At 37.6% G+C, this 21,063-nt stretch overlaps 2 protein-coding genes across 2 annotated transcripts; one reads left to right on the top strand and one right to left on the bottom strand.

Annotated features, from left to right (window-relative positions):
• Positions 1-11: 11 nt before the first annotated feature.
• LOC110064310 (uncharacterized) lies at positions 12-1,596 on the top strand. The gene has a single exon (XM_020771347.2). It carries the CDS (start codon positions 78-80, stop codon positions 678-680), a length of 603 nt encoding a protein of 200 aa, XP_020627006.2. The 5' UTR covers positions 12-77; the 3' UTR covers positions 681-1,596.
• Positions 1,597-3,380: 1,784 nt separating this feature from the next.
• Positions 3,381-21,028, bottom strand: LOC110064306 (uncharacterized). Its single transcript, XM_020771342.2, has 16 exons — positions 20,489-21,028; positions 19,401-19,468; positions 18,093-18,552; positions 17,387-17,448; positions 16,955-17,097; positions 16,259-16,800; positions 15,535-15,662; positions 14,881-15,038; positions 14,212-14,333; positions 12,363-12,905; positions 10,764-10,871; positions 9,561-9,680; positions 8,615-8,812; positions 7,683-7,902; positions 6,156-6,939; positions 3,381-4,909 (listed from the first exon to the last, which is right to left on the bottom strand). Exons 1-16 carry the CDS (start codon positions 20,945-20,947, stop codon positions 4,816-4,818), a joined length of 4,209 nt encoding a protein of 1,402 aa, XP_020627001.2. The 5' UTR covers positions 20,948-21,028; the 3' UTR covers positions 3,381-4,815.
• Between the last annotated feature and the right edge of the window lie 35 nt (positions 21,029-21,063).

Raw genomic sequence — 21,063 nt, 5'->3', positions numbered from 1 at the left:
TCTTTACCTCGATTTCGTGCTAAGTTGCATAAGACTGAACTCTAGTATCCAATCTCTTCATTGTTGAGAATTTCAAGATGGCGGAAGAATCTTCGAAAAAATTGAGAACGGCAAATATTGAAAGAAAGACGAAAGAAACCGATATTTCTTTGATCCTGAACTTAGACGGAGCTGGAGAAAGCGTTGTAAATACTGGAATTGGATTTCTGGATCATATGCTGACCGCTTTGTCAAAACACGGGCGAATCGATCTCACTCTTAGCTGCAAAGGTGACCTACATATAGACGATCACCACTCTGTGGAAGACTGCGGTATTGTTCTCGGGCAAGCGTTTAAAGCAGCTCTTGGGGATTTAAGGGGTATAGCGAGGTATGGCTATGCTTACGCTCCTCTCGATGAATCGCTCTCTCGAGCCGTCGTGGACATATCCGGACGACCTTTTGCCGACATCAATTTGAACTTGCAAAGGGAGAACATTGGTAATCTTTCATGCGAGATGCTGTCCCACTTTTTGAGCTCTTTTGCTACTTCAGCAGCCATTACATTACACATAGATGTACTAAAAGGAAAGAATGATCATCACAGAGCGGAGTCGGCGTTCAAAGCTTTGGCGCTAGCATTACGGGCTGCCATCAAGAGAGAAGGAACCGATATACCCAGCACTAAAGGAGTACTTTAGTCTTAACTGTGACACTAATAAAATAACTTAATTTATATAGGATAACTTCTACGACAATCAGTTATTATTTAGCTGAATATTGAAGTGTTCTCCGTGCTGTCATTCATTGCAATTAGGAATTACGGTCACTTCGCCCCATGGTCATTTCCCCCCAACCAGAAGTCAGTTCACTCCATACAAAAGTTACTTCGCTCCATGTAAGAAGTTAGTGAAATTTGTCGTGAACTTTTAGTTTTGATGTTGGGGTTGGAATGATTTTGAACTTATGTCAGTTCAGATGATTAACTAGTGCAGCTCGCTTACACTTAGTAACACTAAATGTCATTTCGTTCGATTACTTTCCTCCACACGAATTCTTGTAATCCCTCAAAAACCCCGTTATTGCACGGGAAGAATACTTGAAGTGTCTTGGTTAATTCTTACCGTTATCGGCCCAATAGTTTTTATTATTGAAGTTACTGAAGTCTCACCTCCATTAAAGTTGCACTGGAAAACTAAAAGCAGTTTAAGGCGTTACCTTGCAAGGTCACTATTCCAAGAGTGATAGAGAATCTTTAAAGATAAGACAAGTCTTTGAAAGGTCGGCGCGTTGTACCGGAAAAAAAAAAGTCTCACCTTGAATTAACATAAGTTCACGCATTACACGTGGGTACGTGTGGCAGGAAAACAAACATGTCATCAAGATCGTATTTATAAATGGGAGGATTAAAACATCATTTAGGCAAACAATCTTTTAAGCATATATAGAGCATATATGCTCTATATAGAGAGACTGAGAGACTTGAGGAAATAGTAATCTAGCAAATGCATCTGTATACAGTTCCTGACAAATACGATCAAAGGGATAATTGAATCTATAACATGTACATTTGCATTTCTCAGGTAACTAATAAAAATTATTTGATTGATTCACTGATTTATTGACTGATTTGTTATATTGATAAATTGCTTGGCTGATCAATTGACCTATCAGCCAAGTGACTGACAAAGACTGACTGACTGTCTGACCAACTAACTAAATGATTGACTGATCAATCAATCAATCAGTTCATTCACCTTCTAGGTTTTGTCAGTCAGTTAACCAAGCAAATTGACCAACTGTGAGAAATAACTTTTGCAGCTGTTTCAAGATATAAACCACCACTTGATCATATCTGTGCCAGCATACTATAAGGGTTGAACAATAAGCCTTTGGGAAAACTTTGGCATTGTTTGGCATTGTGGCCATCTCTGTATTCGATTGCAACAAAAATACTCAACAAGGGATGCAAGTCAAACACAACAAAGATCACCGTCATTTTTTACCAATAAATTAAATTTCCGCATTTACATGTATGACAAGTCCACCAAACATTTACAGTCCTTGCCACTGTTTGTGGGCAGAACTTTTAACACCTAAGAGTGATCAACCAAATGTTATGGTACATGTATATCTCTCAGTGCTGCTAATCCTGAAAGTGAATTGCCAGTTTTTTTTGCAATAAAACATTGGGTGTGGAGTGACTAACACCAGGACCCACCTAACCTGAAGCACCTACTACGGCTGAGTATGCTTGGTGGGCCTTTTTCTTTACAGGTCATATTGCTTGCTTAGACAGCCTTTAACAGAAAGAGAGGTATTCAGTGGACCTTTACGACATCCTTAGAAGACCTTGACTTTGCCAATGATCTGGCCCTACTGTCGCACAGAATACAGGATATCAGGGATAAGACACGGGCCTTGGAGGTACAAGGTGCGAAGGTAGGCCTGAAGATCAATGCCACCAAGACAAAATTGATGCATATTGGTAACAGACGTGGTGATGGTGTGTCGGTTGCAGGAGGGCGGATTGAGGAAGTAGATCAGTTCACATACCTTGGAAGCATTGTAAGCAAGAAGGGAGACACTGATGAGGACATTCAGGCACAAATTGGAAAGGCAAGACAGGCATTTGCAATGCTGAGACCAATATGGCGATCCACAGCACTAACATCCAGGACCAAGCGAGAGCCTTTGGGTCAAATGTGAAGGCAGTGCTCTTGTATGGTTCTGAAACTTGGAGGCTGACTAAGGGTTGGAGCAGAAGTTGCAAGTGTTCATCAATAAGAGCCTGAGGAACATATTGCAGATTTGGTGGCCTAGAAAAATCAGCAAAGGGGAGTTTTGGAGACAAACAGGGCGACCGATAGAGCAAGAGATGAGACAAAGAGCTTGGGGCTGGATCGACCACGTGTTGAGGAGACCAGATGGACATGTAGTCAAGAGGGCACTGGAGTGGAACCCACAGGGGAAGCGAAAGAGAGAGAGACCCCAGCACACCTGGCGACGTACGAGAATGGCAGAGTTGGAGAGGAAACATCTCGCATGGAATGAGGCAAGGGGCACTGCACAAAATAGGCTTAGGTGGCGGGCTCTAGTTGAGGACCTATGTTCCACTAGGAACGAAGAGGAATAAGTAAGTATTGCTTGCCTGTCATTGATACCATTAATCCACGAAGTAAAAAGTTTGTTAGGGGGAGGAGGGGACATCAAGAAAACAGGTGACAAAACTTAATGACAGCCCTGACAGCAGCACTCAACCAAGACAAATTGGGTATAAAAGAGGAAATTCAAGACATCTCTGCAGAATAGATCAGAACACCTGCTATTTTAAGATCTACTTTCAATTTAACATTAGAAATCATACTTCTTCACTAGTTAATAGAAACATTGACCAGTGGTGCAAAGAATATAACTGTGTTCCAATCACATGATCATGGGTTAGTCAAATCATTACACAACAAGAAACCTGACATTATTATTCCACCACCACACACTCACAAAATATTTTACCCAACAAACATCTTTAAACTGTAGCCGTAGTAGAAGTTGTATCTCTCACACCTTAAAAATAATAAAAAGTTCTCAAAGCAGGACCTTCAAAACTTATACTACAGTACTACTTTTAACAACTTCTCTGTCTTGAAAAAACAACTGGAAGAATTTACAGGTCAATATATGTCCTTATTATCCAACTGCAGCGAATACCGTCCAAATAACAGTACAAATGTACAGTGATATATTGTACAGTTATTTGTACAGTAGAAAACCTGTTTGCCATACAGGTCGGTGCACGCACACAAAACTGTCACACTCTCCCTCTTTCATTGATAAATTTATTGACTACACCAGTTAGATAATAAATCTCTTATTTGATGTTTTGGTGTGTAGTATCACTATATTTTCACTTGTTGTTTGTATTTTGACTCACCCTACGGGCTCGTCAAAATACAGCACAACTCGTAAAAATATACAGCGATACTGCACACTAAAATATCTAATAAGATATATGTAATCACACTTAAATTACCAGTATTATTATTTTCTATTTTACTTTTATTTTCTCAGCAAAAATAACTCTTATAGACCATTAACAAAGCAATCACCTTTGTGCATGGTCTACACTGTAATAGACCATCCTAAATGTCATAATAATTACTATCAACATTTCACAACTCTGGTTTACATTGAGTGGAAAAATTGCAACATTTCACAAGTTTTCCAGAATATCACATTAATTACACTATGTATTGTGGTAAAGGTTATGTCATTTCAGTCTATACTTTCTTTGAACGTGGCTCTCGATAAACAAGTTTCTGACACTTCTTCTCTGCCAATTATTGTAAAAATTAAAATTGAACATCATCAACATCAACACTTGTTACCAAAACCTTCAGCAAACTTACAATAAAATCCCCCAACATTTCTTTGACAAAGATTTCAAATCCCATGATCTTAAGGAAAAAAATCATTCCCTGACATTTTCCTGAGGACAATCTCATTTTGAGAATCATAACATACAGCCTTACAAAACTACCCTTTGATGACATGTTTAAAACGGAGAATACAGTGGTCTCGAGTCACATGCCATAAACCTAACCATGTGAGAGAAGCGTCTGCAAGTGAGATGTTACAATTAAGTTGCCATTGGTGATAATGAAAGTAGTGCAGTGTTTGATAGGTTAGTCAGTAGTAACAATCATCTAAAGGTAAAAGAGTGTTTGTTGGGCTACAGTACTGCCTTACTGTAGACAAGCACAAAGAGGCAAGATGGAATCTCTTAAATGCTGGAATCTTAATTTTTTTTTCCACAAAAAAATATTATTAATATCACTTTTAGCTGCTTTCCCCTTCAAGTTCTCCTTTTTCAAGTTCTAATTGTCTAAGTTCCTTTTGCAGTTTCAATATCTGGTTTTCAAGTCCTTTTATCCTGCAAAAAAAAATTGATAAAATAGCTAAATATAAATGTATAATAGTATTGTTACCTCAACCTTTCTGGCCTAGTTACAGCTATGATAGCTTCAAATGTGTGGTTCCAGGAAATATCCATTCCCACCCCATGGAGGATTATTGAAAATTCCAAGGGGCTGGCAGTGCAGTCTCAAAAGCTAAAATCCTTAAAGGAAAGTATCAATCAAAACTAGAACTTCCAGCAGGGTTTGGAGGTCTCACACAAAAAAACCCTCTGTGGAAGGGGTGTGGAAACCATCTAAAACAACACAATGGTAAAAAATAGTCACACCTAGATTTTCAACTGCAAAACAGTTCTTGAATTGGTGTCAAAATTGGAATAGTTTTGTAAGAGTGAGTCCCCATTAGGAGGGGGGTCTGAGTATCCCAAATCTCATTAATTTTTGGCCCCAATATCTCCTCCTTGTAACCAATCAAACTGTTTGGTTATCAAATGTACGATTGCATTCAATTGCATTTACAGCATGTAATTGCTCAACTTTTTTGTGAGAATTTGATTGTGTTCCAATACCCAAACTCAGTCAAATGCAATCATGTGATTGGTGTTCAATTAAGTAACTTTGATTGAGTTCGATAGTCCAGTTTCGAGTTCACCATGACTGCTGAATAAAAGCACTGAGAACGCATTTGCACAGGGTTAGCCTCGACCTTAAAAAAATATTCACCAATACCGGCGGGAAGGCGCCACAAATTTGAAAATTAAATAATACACAGGGCTGTAAACAGGTCATCTTCTCACTGGAATTTGTGAATATTTTACTTTAGATCGAGGCTAACCCTGTGCAAATGCATTCTCAGTTCTTCTAATCAGCAGTCATGGCAAACTCGAAACTGGACTATTAATCAAATATTCGTTTTTGGTTCGATTAGCAACGTCAGGACATCCCGTATCCCAAAAAGCCCTAATACAGCCTCAAGACTGACTCATTCCTTACTTTAAGAAAGAACATAAGGAAGTTCCAAATGGTACACAGTTCAGCTTGTACCTTGTAAAGAAGAAACAACCACCTACCAGTAACACACAGTGCTGACCGAAAGAGGTCAGCACCATGTGATATGTACTGTTATTACCCCTGGTGCTGCAAGAGGCTGGCAGTGACAAAAATTGCACCTCCCACAAGAAAATGGAGTTATACACCAGCAGGATGGGCCACTTGGCTCGCTTTGAAATTGTTTTGACTTGGCATTTTAATACTATGAACTACCTGATTTTCCTCTCCAACTTTTCCTTTTCCTGCCTTAAACTTATCATCTTCATCATCTCAGCACGTGGCATGTCTAAGATCCTTTTCAGCTCTTCATCCTTCTCAATCAGTTCCCTTTTTTCTTGCCACCAGTCTTCAGCATCTTTCTGGTCTACTAGTTCCTCTTCTAAACAACTTTGGGCTAACTGTTTGTCCTGTAAGATTTTCTGTTCTCTACTTAAAGCAGTTCCATTAACAGTGTCAGAGACACTTGACTCCCCCACAACATTAGACAAGTTTTTTAAGCTTGTGTGCGAACCATGCACATCACTGCTATCTGATCCCAATGAAGAAGGGGAGTGTACGTCAAGGGGCACACTACTCCCTGACCCTTTTGAGGAAAGGGGTTGTACATTTGAGGTGGCATTACTTGCTGATGTTGACGTTGGTGAAGCTAGAGTTGAAGAAGGGGGCTGTTGGCCAAGGGGCATGCTACTCAATAATCTTGTTGAGGAAGAAGGGCATACATCAGAGGAGACACTACTCGCTGATGCCACTGGAGAAGGAAGACCACTACTTGGTAATACTGCTGAAGAATAGGGAATCGTAGGTGGTGGGGGCATATAGAGATAATCCTGAGATTGTCTTTCAAGTGCATTTTTATGAGCCCCTGTGAAAGGTGTAGCTTCCATCCAGCCTTCCTCTATCTCCAGCAAGCTGTCTTCCCAATCCGAGTGATCTGACTGCACTTCAACAGAATGATCCAGTCTTTTCGTTTGTGGGTGCAATCTTGGATTTTGATTAGCTACAAAAATAATACGATAATATAGTAATTATAATATTTATTATGATGACTACGTCAAAGTCAAGGTAAAAAGTTATACATATGCCACATGGTATAATTATTATACCATACTGTGAAGAACTATCACCATAAGATCTTTAATTTACAAAATAGTTGAGATTCTTGCAGCTGTCTTTTTAATGCAACAAGGTTTTCTTTTTCCTTCTACAACTATTTTATAATCTGATACAGATGTGCTTTTTCAAAAGGCTGAGAGGCCCCTTGCATGCAACTCTGGTTCCCCTTTATTGGGAGCACAATGAAATGGTTATGATCATTAACATCGTGCTACCACGTAGAAACAGAAGAGTCACTCCTTAAATAACACTATAAGCACCATTGGTTGCTAGCAACAAAGTTAGCAATTATGTCAAAATCAAGTTAAGAACTGATCTTGTTTGATATGTAGAGAGTCAATACTTATATAAAGTTAAAAAAAAATCAAAGCAAACCAGGAAAAGATACAGTATGTGTACTTCTCAAACTCATTAATAATTCTTCAAGTTAAAACAAAGATTAGCATAAAATTTGATGATTTTACTTCTCCATTTACTCGTTAGTTTTTGTTTCAATAATTGAGAAGATAAATCAAACACTCGAGACAGTGTTTCATCGGCTATCCAAACACCTCAAATTTCATCAAAAATACTCCCGATAAAAAAACTGTCTTTTGTTTTGATATATTACATGAAAACTTTGATTACCTGAGATAGGGAGATTGTTGGATCTCTGGTTTTGTAACAAACCACAACCTTTCAATCCTGCTGACACAAAGTTTGAACATAAAAGAGGCTGCAGAGATTCATCCAGCTGAACACAATCCATATTTAATAGCTGAACATTCAGACTTGGCCCTTCAGATTCAAAAAGTTCAACCAGGAGTATGCCATCCTCTTGATGCTTTACCACTGATGCTTGTAACATCTGAAAAATACATATTCAACACATTTCAAAAAGAGTTTTCAAAGTAATAGCACACAAGATATAATCTTTAAGTAAAAATGGAAACAATTTATGATACAAGTTTTTGGATGATCCCATCCATTGCCAGATATGATACCAGAAGAATCAGGTAATCTGGGTCATCCAAAACATGTATATCAAAACTGTTTGAATTTCTTGAAAAAAGTGTTTTAACTTTTACTTTTTTAGTCCTTTTTGCAACAGTTGCGGTTGATTTTCTTCAGTTTCAGTTTGCAGGATCCCTTTTATGCCCCTCTCTTTAACTATCACTGGCATGCACCTGTGTTCACCCTAGAATATCTCCTGGCCTCCCCAAAATCCTGGAGAAATCATCAGCTGAATTCAAAATAATTTAAAATAAATACAATCATGTAATTGCTACTGCTGTACTAAAAGCACTTCAAACCCCATGTCAAAAGGCTGAAGCCAAAAAAATAACTCATTTTAAAATAATAAATAAATAAATACATCAGTGAGTGTTTTAAACTCAAAAATTCAGTCAATCTACTTCACTGCTGTAACCCTTGTTCCATGTATGAATACATGTATATCACATTTTGTGTTTGCCTAGTTTTTAAACTTCTAAACTGGCTAAACCAGAATTAGGCTCTCATTTATATTTTTGCCTCACATGTAAGCACTAAACTGAGATTATAGCTGAATAACGAAATACCTTTCTCTTTCTCTTCACAGCAATTAACATATTCTTGACAGTGTCTGGATACATTTGCAACCCTGGCCTTTTTTGTATTCCTGCAAGCTTAGACTGCATTACTTGCGGTGGTAGGTCACTAAAACCTGGAGGAAGCTCACACAAACACTTCAGCCACACTGTCTCAGTCCAGCCATAGTCAATATTTTGAACCACTACCTGAAGAAAACAACATATTAATTTTTTACTAGTGTGAATGGCAATGCAATATTGAGCCATACAGCCTATTACTAACTACACGAGGACATTAGAGACTGGACTAACTTTACAGTAATTTAAAGTGTTGGAAATGATCCATGAATTTACTTCTGAGTATTAGCCCTAAGAAAAGAACTTTGGGATTACACAAAATAAAGAAATTATTTTGATCTCAGTGAGATTCAAACCCATGACCTCGGTTTTCATTTGGCCAACTTCTGACAAGGTTTGTTTTTAGGACTAGCTGAGGCCACACTTACGATGATTGTATGAAGATTATTTCAGCTGAACATTTGAGCAATACTGGAAAAATAAAGTTACCACAAAAACCTCATTGCATAGTTAGAACTGTAGTACCAGTATTTTGAACACAGTTAGGAACTTATTGGGACATTGGCTCTAACGCTGACCCACGAGAGAAAATTGAATTTTAAGTTATCCATATTTTAATTAAACTGGACATTTCATGTCAGTTGAAAAGACAATAACACACGGTTAAAGCATTCTTACGAGGTTTGACATTAACTTTCTCAAGAATGCTTGACAATTTAATCATGGGGTCACTTAGAGAAATAAATAAAAGTGAGATGCTTCAAATAGTATTTAAAAAGTTACTGTGCCACATGTATTGAGTAGATTTTTTTGTAAATAATTTTTGCACTTAATGCTCTAGCTTTGAGCAGAATTCGTCTTAAATACTGAACATTACCTTGTCTACTACTCCAGTGGTAGTACCCTTAGGGATGGATTTGATCCTAACCCGATACATTTTATCACCAGTAGAACATTCCCGAATTCTGGTCACGATATCTCCAACTCTTGGGTAGATCTGATGGTGGAAAATTCAATACCTCAAAAATATTCATCATCATCAGATAATACGGAATGCATAAGAGTAAATAACTATTATAAGCAAAATCAACACCTCCCAAAGACCATGTTGCCTAACCTGATCTCTGGTTTAAAATGAGCTTGCATTCTATTAAAACACCAAAAACAATTTTAATACTGTAATACATTTGCCTGTGGAGTTTCACTACACATCTAGCACTGATTAATTCACAGGGGGTAAAAAAGGTACAAGTTGAATATGGTAAATACTGGCATCTTGTCTCTGCTGGCACTTAACTCAATCTGTTTTTGTTGTTGTTGTTGTTGTTGTTTGTTTGTTTGTTTGTTTTTTTGGCGATAATATTATTGACATGGAGGATCATTAAGTACTATGCCTGGCCTGAATGGGACCAATGTTTTGCCATCACAAGTTAATTGAAAAAAAAAAAAAAAAACCGCTGATTAAACCAAGCATTTGTAAGGTTGCTTCAAACGCCTCTACCTCTTTATTTACCCTATATTTCTTACTTTTTTTCGTATGGAAAAGGGGCACTATTTAGTGTCCTGATCTGGCCCTAGTTTGTTTAAAGAAAAGACAACACTATCCACCACTGAGGTAAATCACTATTCAGGGGATGGCATACAATAGTTTGTTTGGTCTACATTATTTTATCCACTAGATACTGTTAGTAATTTATCCAACAGATACCATTGTCCACCCTTTACACAACCAATGGCAAACTGCCAACCAAGGGCCAATGGCATGACTTGTTCCTAGGTAAAGTGTGAGACCCAAAAAGGAAAGGGGTAAAGTAATAGTTGAAGTACCTTCAAGAGTGCAAAACAAGAACACTGACCAGGCTAAAATCTGGATTTAGATACAATCCAGTACGCCAACAATAAATGTATAAATTTCTTGATAGTAAATTGAAAAGGTTTCCAGAGCTTACAAATTTGCTCATAAAATCTATTTTGATAGGTATCGACAGTTCACAAACGTTGTAATATCAGTCTGCATGGAAGTCAAAACCTCAACAGGTATATAAGGTCAGCTAATGTTTAGAGATTTTCACCACCTTACCAATGCTTTAGGATTGGCCTCACTGCTCAACATCCATGTCATTCTTTGAAGACTCTCTTGAGTATTTTTGTCAGCCAGAAAGAAATAGATTTCATCGGGGGAGACAACCTGTTAAGATATATATTACATTCATTCTAGGCCTGTCATACAAGTCATGCAGTCGACAATGTTACACTAAAATAACATCGAGGAAAAGGTTGTTGTTATTCATCGTAGTAGATGCAATAATAAAGTGTATTATCAATAATACACTTTATTATTAAAATAACATCATTACAGCAATATATAACCTCTGCCATTTTAGGTAAAAAGTACAAAGTGATTGGGTCAATTTTCTCACAGCAAGGGCTACTGCAAAAACCGTTATTCCCAATACATGAGATACTGAGTTTCACACTGATTCCTGGTAATTATTGATCATTTACTGCTGTGTTGAAATTAAACCTGTGTTGAAATTAAACCTTAGTTAAAAACTAAGAGTGTTCAATAGATTTGAAACTTAGCTTTGACATTGTGGACCCAATGTTTACTAAGGGTCCGGCATTTACTATGCAAGGCCTTAAGGTATTTTTCAACATTATTGAAAGTCTACATAATATGTAACTGTCAGCAGGGATCCATATTCGCAGTCATCCAGTCGTCAGTAAAAAATCGACCAAAACAATATCGAAGCTCATCGGCTGGAAGACTTGAGTTTGACTCTAACAGAAATAAAATACATTTCCTAAATATTCTTATGTCAATTTCCTGCAAAATCTGACCACTCAGTGTCATCCATTTGGAACTTGTAGAGAACAGAGAAAGATTTGCAGCTTTCTTTCACAATAAAATTGTCATTTTGCTCCGCCATCTTGAATGATGTAAAGAATGAAATCACTGTAGGCTCAATTTTCATTTTGTCAACCGCTGATGCTCTGTACTGCATCTGCCAAAAACAGGTCACGCACAGCTGTTTTGATCGTTTTGATCAGGCGTTAAGTAATATTTACGCTTCAGAAAAACAAGCCAAATACGAGCAGGAGGAGCGAAGGCATTCCTTTCAGCCTTCATGGCAATCAAAGAGAATTGGTTTTCACTTGTATCTGGTTTGTCTGTGTCTACCGAGAGCTGCAACTGCGGACATGATGTACTGGGAAACTGGTAACATGAAAATCTGGAAAATAATAAAAAAGTAAACTTTCCATTTACATGATGTTCTGTTGCATTCCAAAGGATTTCATGATAACGATCCTTTCTGGTACCGTGTCATGATTCAGAAATAAAGGAACCAAAAAACGGTTTGCCACGGACATCTTCAGCCTTGCTGATCAAAATTTATTTGATAAAAGTTTTTAGTTCTTTTCTAATTCTCAACAAGAAGAGTAATTCCTTTGATTAGCACTCCGATTATTTATGAAACTAAAACATTGTTCCGCCATATTGTATCCATCCTAAGGTGCATCGCATGGTATGAGAACAGGCAAGTATGCCATCTGGCGTACTTGCCCTGCTGACAACTTGAAGAAAAAACCAACATGGATCCCTGGTCAATAATAACAAAAATAATGGAGAGTGAGTAGAAAGTGAGTGAAAGACTAAGCAATTGAATCTGTGGCTTACATGTGAGATAAGAACTTCAATAACTTCTTTTTTCTCAAATAACTGGTACACATAGCTTGGTAGTTGCTGTTTCTGCAGTGTGTCCAGCAATGATTTTTCTACTGGTTCCATGTTTTGATTTGGCAAGGACTGCTGGTTAACTCGCACATTCTGTAGTGTCTCCAGAACAGGATTTTTCAAAGAAGTTGTCAGTTGCTGGGAAGGCCATGCTTGTTTGCTTGGCAGGAGTTCTTGATCCAGTGACTGTTTGACTGGCTGCACATGCTGTACAGTTGCCTGGGACAGTTGTGCATTCTGAGTGTTCACAGACGGTCGTGGTGGCAATTGTTTTGCAGGCTGTTGTGGTTGAATCACAGTTGCTTGTTGCCGAGAGCCAAGTGTCTGATCGATTTCTTGAATAGAGTGATTCTGAAGCTGTCCTTGGGCTCCAAGGAGTGATTTCCTTGTCTCTTGTACATATTGTGTCAGGGCCATCTGTTTATTGACATGTATTTCCCCTTTATCCTCAGAATTGACAATCAGTTCCACCTCAATAACATGAGGCTAAGCAATACAACAAAAACAAAATCAAAGTTTAAGTCCAATCATAATGTTAAAATTCCACAAAAAATTTAATAATAAAACCATTATTTGTATCCTCAGGATTGGACTTGAAAGTAGCTTCCAATGGGAACATCATCTACGACAGTTTCACTTCATTTGCATTAACTTTTAAGCTAGTTTCAGTTCAACAACATGATCACAAATATTAACTACCGGTACTTATTAACCGAGAGTGGTCTTTATGGGAAAATCTCAAACCAATACAGCAAGGCCGAGGTCTGAAATTTTTCCGTAAAGACTGAATGTTTGAGGTTAGTAAGTTGCTTATTATATGGCTTTTTGCCTTGTTTTGCAGGCCCATAATTGGCCTGTGGGCATTACAGGAGAATAATGCCCTAGCTACAAATACAAGCCCTATAATAAAGCCTATTACATGCTGACAGTTGACTATCATCTTCAAGTTGACAACAGCTAAATACTCAGCTTTTATTTTGAAACTGATTTTTTTATCCAACCAAGGTAGTTTTTCTTCTATTTTATATGTGTGCATGGTAGTTCTTGTAAGCATGAGATGCAGATGTGTTTGAATAATGTACACAACTACAAACAGTGTCCTTGTCCTTGTCCTTGTCTGGCAACAGTTTTGAGTACAATGTCAGAATTAATCAAAACTATAACAAAATTCTCGAACGTGATTGGCTATCAGCAGCCCGATTTGAGCATTAATTGGACAGTGTACGCGTCATGCTTGTAATTGGACAGTACGTGTCATTTTGCGCGCGCTGTTGCGGTGCACTTTGTTGGGTAAACTGCTGTGTTTTTCAGCATTCACAACGACGTTTAATAGTTCAGTGCTCAATCGATGGTTTGTTCATCTCTCGAATTTTGTCATAGTTTTGATTAATTGGTAACAGGACATCGTGTCGTCCAATTCGGTCAGTAATCATACTTGTGATTAACAAATCGGACTCCCGCTTCGCAGTCGTCCGATTTTGTTAATCACTCGTATGATTACAGACCGAATTGGACTCCACTCAGTCCTATTACCATCATTAATTCTATTTTTCTATCATGTTGCTTCCAAAAATTTAAAAATTAAAAATTTCTTGAACCACAATTTGCACCTCACCAATATGTGAGTGAGAACATGCCATGAACTTTCTCACCATACATCTTTCCTAACTTTTCCCTTTAACTGTTCCACAAGGCAAAGTACTCATCTCTGGGGGGGGGGGGGGGGGGGGGATTCCCATAAGAAAAAATCATCAACAAATTTTACTTTAACTCACAAATGAGGATTTGTTACCTTACTAGGGTCTGATGGTTGGACTGATCTTGCCCTGCATACTTTGTTAATAATCAGATCAGTCAAGTATTTTGACCCTTCATTCAACATTGCTGGTGACACACCTGATGCATTCTCAAGACCTGCAAGAACACACTATGTATAAATTAAACACATTTTTTTAACATTATATAATTAACACTAATAAGACAGTCAAGTGAACCTATCCACAGTCTCCACACTTCTCAGAACAAGAATTAACTGGCCATTGCAAAATATTCTGATGATACATGTAAGCTTAGTGCTGGGCACCCAGGATTTCATGATCAGGAACCTTCAGGCTCCTTGTAATTTTTCTTAGCCCACAGCCTTGGTTAAAATCATGAAAACCGAACCAACTGAAAACGGTTGATCCCTATAGAATGCACACAAAGGCCACATTTAGGATCAAAAAGTGGCATACATTTAGGATCAAAAAATAGCACAAGTTCCTCTTAACCGAAAGCAAAATCTTACCATGCTAGGGTATGAGGTTTTTTTGGTAACTTAATTTTTGCCTTTACTGTTCTAATATTCAGCAGACAATGTCTGAAATTTTTTTAAAACTTAGTACTTTGTACGTAGTACTGCACTCTCAATAGTTATTAAAATTAAACCAACACTGTAGACCTGGTACATAGTCTAGGTTACCTGCCAGTTTGAAAGGCACTGCTTGTGGAGCAAGATCCCAAAATCTCTTATGTATGTCTGTAAACCGGTCCCATGAAATCCACTCACAGTTACCATAATCAATATAAAACACTTTGGCTTCTTTCCTTTCTAAATTAGACACTTCTAAACAGCAGCATCTTGAAAGAAAAGAAAAATTATTCTTGTAAATTTCCTCGCACCCTGCTCAACATTTTTTGGACAATGACAAACATTCATTACAGGTACACGTAGCAAGCATTCTTAAGCTAGGATTCTTCATCAATCAATCTAGGCCTTGAGCGACCTTTCACCAAATTTTACAAACTATAGCACAGACAGGACAAAGAGAATACAAAACTGTAGTAAGGAAAAGCAAGTTAAAAGTAACTGTAAAAAATTACAAAAGAAAAGTTAAAAGTGACTGTAAGCTTGCTTGATGTACCAGTAAAGTGTGTGCTTACAGTTACAATGCAATAATAGTACCATTAATCAAGGTATAAATATATGGTACATCCATGTTTCCACCACCCTAAAGTAATGAGCTTCAGAGAATGTAAATGTGATAACCCTCCAAAAATAGCTACATGTACTGGAAAAGGCTGCTAAAACCAAAAACAATATGGGCACTACTCCCGGGACTTTCTGGTACCTTACCTGTACCACTTTTTGTCCTCCGAAAACAAAGACGCACCCAGTTGATACTGCATTGGCATACACCGTGGATGATGTTCTACTATCTGAAGATCATTTCGGATTTGTTCCAGTTCCTTGTAGCTTCCAATCTGTAATCAAACCATAAAATTTCATCTTCAAGCAATTCCATCACCATTTTATACACAAAACTGCAGTTTACAGATGAAATGATTTGCATTTTGGCTATTTAGTAACATATTAATTCATTGTTCAAACATCAAATAATTATAATCGTGGCAAAAGGAAAGGAAAAACATCTTGGAACATTTTTCAAACGAGTTCAGAGCTAATACTCCAATAAAATTGTAGTAAGCCACCTTCAATGTATGGGTGGGCAAGGAGGAAAGGAACCTAAAGGAAAAAAGGGGAAGGAAAGCCATGAAGGCAATGTGGCAGAAATAGGATTTTCCTGAGGGTAATAAGTGGGAGAGATGGCAAAATTTTCTGGATTAAATTTAGTGAGTAATTTACCATAATATTCCAATTTAGTATCACAAATGACCAGAGGGAAGGTCATAGGAAGCAGAGCATTAGATCACTTCTCATAACAGAAAAAAAGCAAGGGGTTCTATCAACCCTTCTCCTTCAAGCGAGGCATGTTGATGCCAGAGAGTTGACAGCTCTCGTCTTAAACCAAGGTGAGTTACATGTATGTACATAAACCTCCTCCCTACAATGGGCTCACCTCATCATCGATGTTGGCCCAGAAATGACAAGAGTCAATAACGTCAGTCACAAGAATGTCAAACTCCTTAGCTCCAATGTTATCTAGAGTCCTCATAGGCTTCTTGCACCTCTTTAAAAGTTCACACATTTCTAAGTATGCTAATAGAGTATGAACATGCACACTTTGTTTTACACTAACAGAAGTTTGTGGCTTGCTATCAAAACTGCTGCAGCCTTTCTCAGAAACAACTTTAGAAGAACAACTTGCAGTTTTAGTCTCTTCCAGTTTTCCTTCTTGTTTAAACACGTGGATGTTACTAGAAGTGTCTGCTGCATTGCTACAACTTCCTGTCTTTTGTCCTCTGCAACTCTCAGACATTCCTCTGTATCCATTAACTCTTACATCACTGTCATTGCACTCTGTATGTGTGCGTCCATTACTGTTAATCCCTGAGCTACAAGCTGCAGAAACAGTGTGACTTTTAGGTGACTGTGGTGTTAAGGAATCACTGCTGGAGACAGAACTCTGACTAGATGTATGATTTAGTGCAGAAGATCCCACTGATGATAAAAAAAAAAGGCAAGTCAAAAGATCACACTGAAATCTATCTTTTTCAATCTACAGGGCTTGTTCCTGTTGGATTTCTATGATTCCATCACTCCTTATAATTAATTCAAAAAACATGTAATAATAATAATCCTACACATTTCTCACCCGATGAGTTCTCTTGTTGCTTGGCTTTACCTTTGGGTGTTCTGGGAGTCACTGTGAGAAATTTATCACCTAACTTTGTACCTTTCATTTTTTTTAAGGCAGTTACAGCTCCTTCTTGTTTGGTGAAACTGATAAAAGCAAACCTGTTATCCAAAAAAATATAAAAACATTATTTTTTTAATCCGTTCAAGTTGCTGAAACATCAGTCATCAACAACACTTCCTTTTCAAAACTACCCTTGCCCAGATGGTCACTCTGGATGAACTACCAATACTCCTTCAAACCATTATATAATATATAAACTATTCAAAGATAGATTATTCCCATAGAACACATGCAGTTTTACTTTGGTCAGTTGTTTCAATTTTTTCCATGAATTTTCCATGAGATGAATTAAAACAAAGATCTTTATAACACTGTACATGAACTCACTTTTCTTGCAATTTTATCCGTGCAATGTCTCCACATGTACTGAATAACTGTTTAAGTGCTTCCTGAGAACAAAGGAATCCTTCTCTTAGTGAAAATCAGCTACAAATAGTTGTCTAAGATGAAGTGCAAACAAAATTTATAATCATTTCAAAATAAATCATTATATATCAAGTAGATTTTGTTAATTGAAATAAGTTTAATAGATTCAATTAATTAATAGATCATCAAAATATTACTCTAAATTAAAACTACTAATCCTACAAGGATGGTCACCGTTCTTTTAAAATGTAGCATACTGGTACATGTATTCTAGACATTGGTGTTAAAAGCCATTTCAAAATTAGAGATGAGCCAACGTAACATGTGAAGTGAAATGAAGTGAAGTGTTACAGAAAATAATATTTTTACCCTTCTGACCTTTAGATAATTATACTATTCAGAGTTCCAAGTGATATCCAAAGCATTCCAAAGTTAATACTTGAGTCTTTGGTGGCAAAAAAGCTGGTGTGTTTTTCTTCATGCAGAGCTTTTTGGCCACCACTTGGTGTACCAAAGTGGTACTCTGATGGGACTGTAAATAAAACTATGATAAAGGGGTGCTTGTTGGATTACAAATGTTCCTTAACAAAAGCAAACTCAAAATTAGAAGCTTATTAGAAAGGGGGCACATACAGGGAGGAGGGTGATATTTAAGTTGTAACCTCACCTGTGTGGTTCCCGCAGGAAAATTACTAACATGTATGGGGTAGAATCCATCTTCTTTATATACACAAGTATCAAAATTGTCTTGGTTAAAAAACTTCTCGTTTTCTCCAACTACCAGTTTTGGTGGCAATCCACCATCTGTTTCCCAGCTTTCTTCTGAAAGAGCTGTTTTCATTTCTTTAGGTGATGGTAAAGAATTGTTTAAACTACTTCCAGGTTTGAGTTCTGCAATGACAGCCTCTTTATCCACAAAGCCATTGGTCATCGTTTTATCTCTGTTCTTGTTTGCTCTGCCCATTTTTGACTCGTCCTTTTTATCCTTGCCACCTTTTGCATTTTGCTGGGACATGCGCTCAGTAGCAGGATTCATTTTCAACATGACACCTCTTAAACTGTAGCCATCCATATCACTGAGAGCTCGCACAGCATCCGCATAATTGGAAAACCTCACAAATGCAATTCTAAAGGATGAGAGCAAAGACCAAAGACCATTAATTTATCAAAAATATTACTCTGAGGAAACAAGCACAAATTAAAACATATCAACAGAATCTACATTTTACTCATCAATGACTTTATTAATAAGAGACAAATCACATTTTTGGCCATTTAAATGCATAGTGGTTATTAAAAAGCGTCAACCCCCCAAAAAATCAATAAAGAACATCATCAATTACTTAGAAAATCTGATTTGCACTTATTTACATCCATGATCCTCCAGCTAAATGTTGCATGTACATGTTCACTACAAATCCAAAACAATAAATTGTTTTGTTTTGATAGCTCAGTTGGTGAAGCACTGCACCGGCATTGTACAGGTCATGGGTTTGAGTCCCATTCAAGCCCAAATTTTTCTCAAGCTTAATTTCACAGCTGCTTACAGTTGTGTCTATAACTGTGGTGATCATCATGTCTTTAAAACCTACCAAGAACCTACACACTGTACACTTCCATTTTGTAGTATAGCACTTCTCAAATGTCCCTTGCCAGTTTCAAAATGTGTTTGTTGTCCATCTTAGACAGGTGTCCATCTTCTAGAGAGTTTAGTTACAATAAAACGACTAAACAAGAGCAGGGACCAACACCGCTCATCCGTCTACTCTTATGGAGATAATTCCTCTAATAGAGGTGCCCATTAAGAGAGAATTTGACTACTTTTTATTAGACCACTTATCCTCATTTTCCATGACTGATAGTCAATTTGGCTGCACCTTGTTAAATACTTGTTCATTGAAAACTCATGGGCTTGTAGTCTACCGAGAATTGTTGATTTCTACAGCATAATTTAACAATATTACAAACAACCTACCTGCTAGAACTTTCAATTTTCACTTCTCTTAAACTGCGAAACTGCTTGAAGATACGACTTATTTCATTCTGGAAAGGAAATATGAATAGACTTAGTATAAATCTACTAATGGTCTAATCACAAATGTCACTCTCGTATTGGCCACGCTACTCACTATGTATTCTGTTGTAGATAGTGAATAGCCTAGCAGTGTGTGGTTGTTAACAAAAAGATGGCACTTTCTTGCATTTTTAAAGTGTCTGTGAAGAGGATAATTTAGACAAAGTTCTGAACTACTGGTAGATTTATACTACAACAATAAGGGTTATTCTTGTCAGGTTGACTTGGACTGTGCCCTCATCAAGTATCAGGCAATAGAAATCTCAAGCTCATTATCTTATTGTTAAATAGAGTTATCATATGGCTTGTGTTTGTGGCCGATATAAGGCATGCTCTGATTGGCTAATTCTAGAGCATTATTCTCCCATAATGCTCACGGGCTGATTATGGGCCTGCAAAAACAAAGCAAGAGGTAAATAAAAAACATTGCTTTTTTTCCTGAAAATTGTAATGGCTGAAAACGTTGACTGATGAGGAACACGCTGAGATTTAAATCTATAACCCTGAGGAGCTACAATTCCAGGAGAACAACAAATTCACAATGTTGAATTAGGAACGAGTTAGTGCCATGCAGGACAAAGGAAACAACCAAAGAGCTTTTTATAAGCCACATGATAAACTTCTTTTAAACCTTGAATGTTCGGTCTCTACAGGAAAATCTCAAACCTAAGCCTTATAGTATTGACTTCACTATCTCTCAGTCAATACAGCAAGATCTTTGGTTTGAGATTTTTCCATAAGACCTCACTCTTGGTTAATAAGTGGTCAATGTTGATACAGAATGCAGCAGCAACCTATATATAGACCATGCATGAACAATCCCTACCAGCCATCCCAGGCTACGTAATAGTCGAGTAAGATGAAAAAATCAAACAAAGATAGGAAAAATGGTTGTGAGAAAACTAGGTTTTGGTTTGCTCGTGCAGCTTTCTGCTTTTTAGGCTCCTTCCACACTTCATTGGTAAGTAGTAAGCTTAAGACCTACTTACTTCTTGGCAACCAGGAGGTAAATTCTTAATATGGAGTCCATATAATCCTCGGGAGTTAGGCAAAATCTTCCTTTTCTCGTCCGACTCTGCTGTAATTTTCAAGGTAGACTTTTCGACTTTTTGCTCTTTGTTTCTAGGCCACTCCGAAGGTGGCAAAGGTTTGAGTCCATTTGGGATTCCCTCAGCTTTCTTCGCATGGTCCGACATATAAACACCCTCTGCAGCAACCCCGAACACTTTGTTCTCTCCATCCTTAACAGAAAATTCCAGTCTCGCAACGTCAGGGAGCGCTAGCAAAAATTCATACAAGTCCTGGTAGCCATATTTTTTGACGTCAAGGTTTGAGTTTGTCAGCTTGTAGTAGTCCTTCTCGATACTTGTTTGCTTGATTCCCTTTTTACTTGACAACAAGACGGACCTCAGTGAAAACTTAACCATTTGAGGTACCTCTTTAGCCATTGCAATCCGCAAAATTCTTCGCTAGCTCTCAGCCAAAACAACTCTTGAAGCCAAACTCGCGACCACGTGCAAAATTCAGCGGTAATCGGAAGATCGCAGGCGCATTGGGAGTTTTA

The sequence above is a fragment of the Orbicella faveolata genome, unplaced genomic scaffold (assembly GCF_042242905.1).
Source record: "Orbicella faveolata isolate gen_17 unplaced genomic scaffold, um_ofav_v1 contig_36, whole genome shotgun sequence".
Taxonomy (NCBI): Eukaryota; Metazoa; Cnidaria; class Anthozoa; order Scleractinia; family Merulinidae; genus Orbicella; species Orbicella faveolata.
The sequence above is the reverse complement of the archived record's forward strand: the minus strand, read 5'-3'. Positions and strand labels throughout refer to the sequence as shown.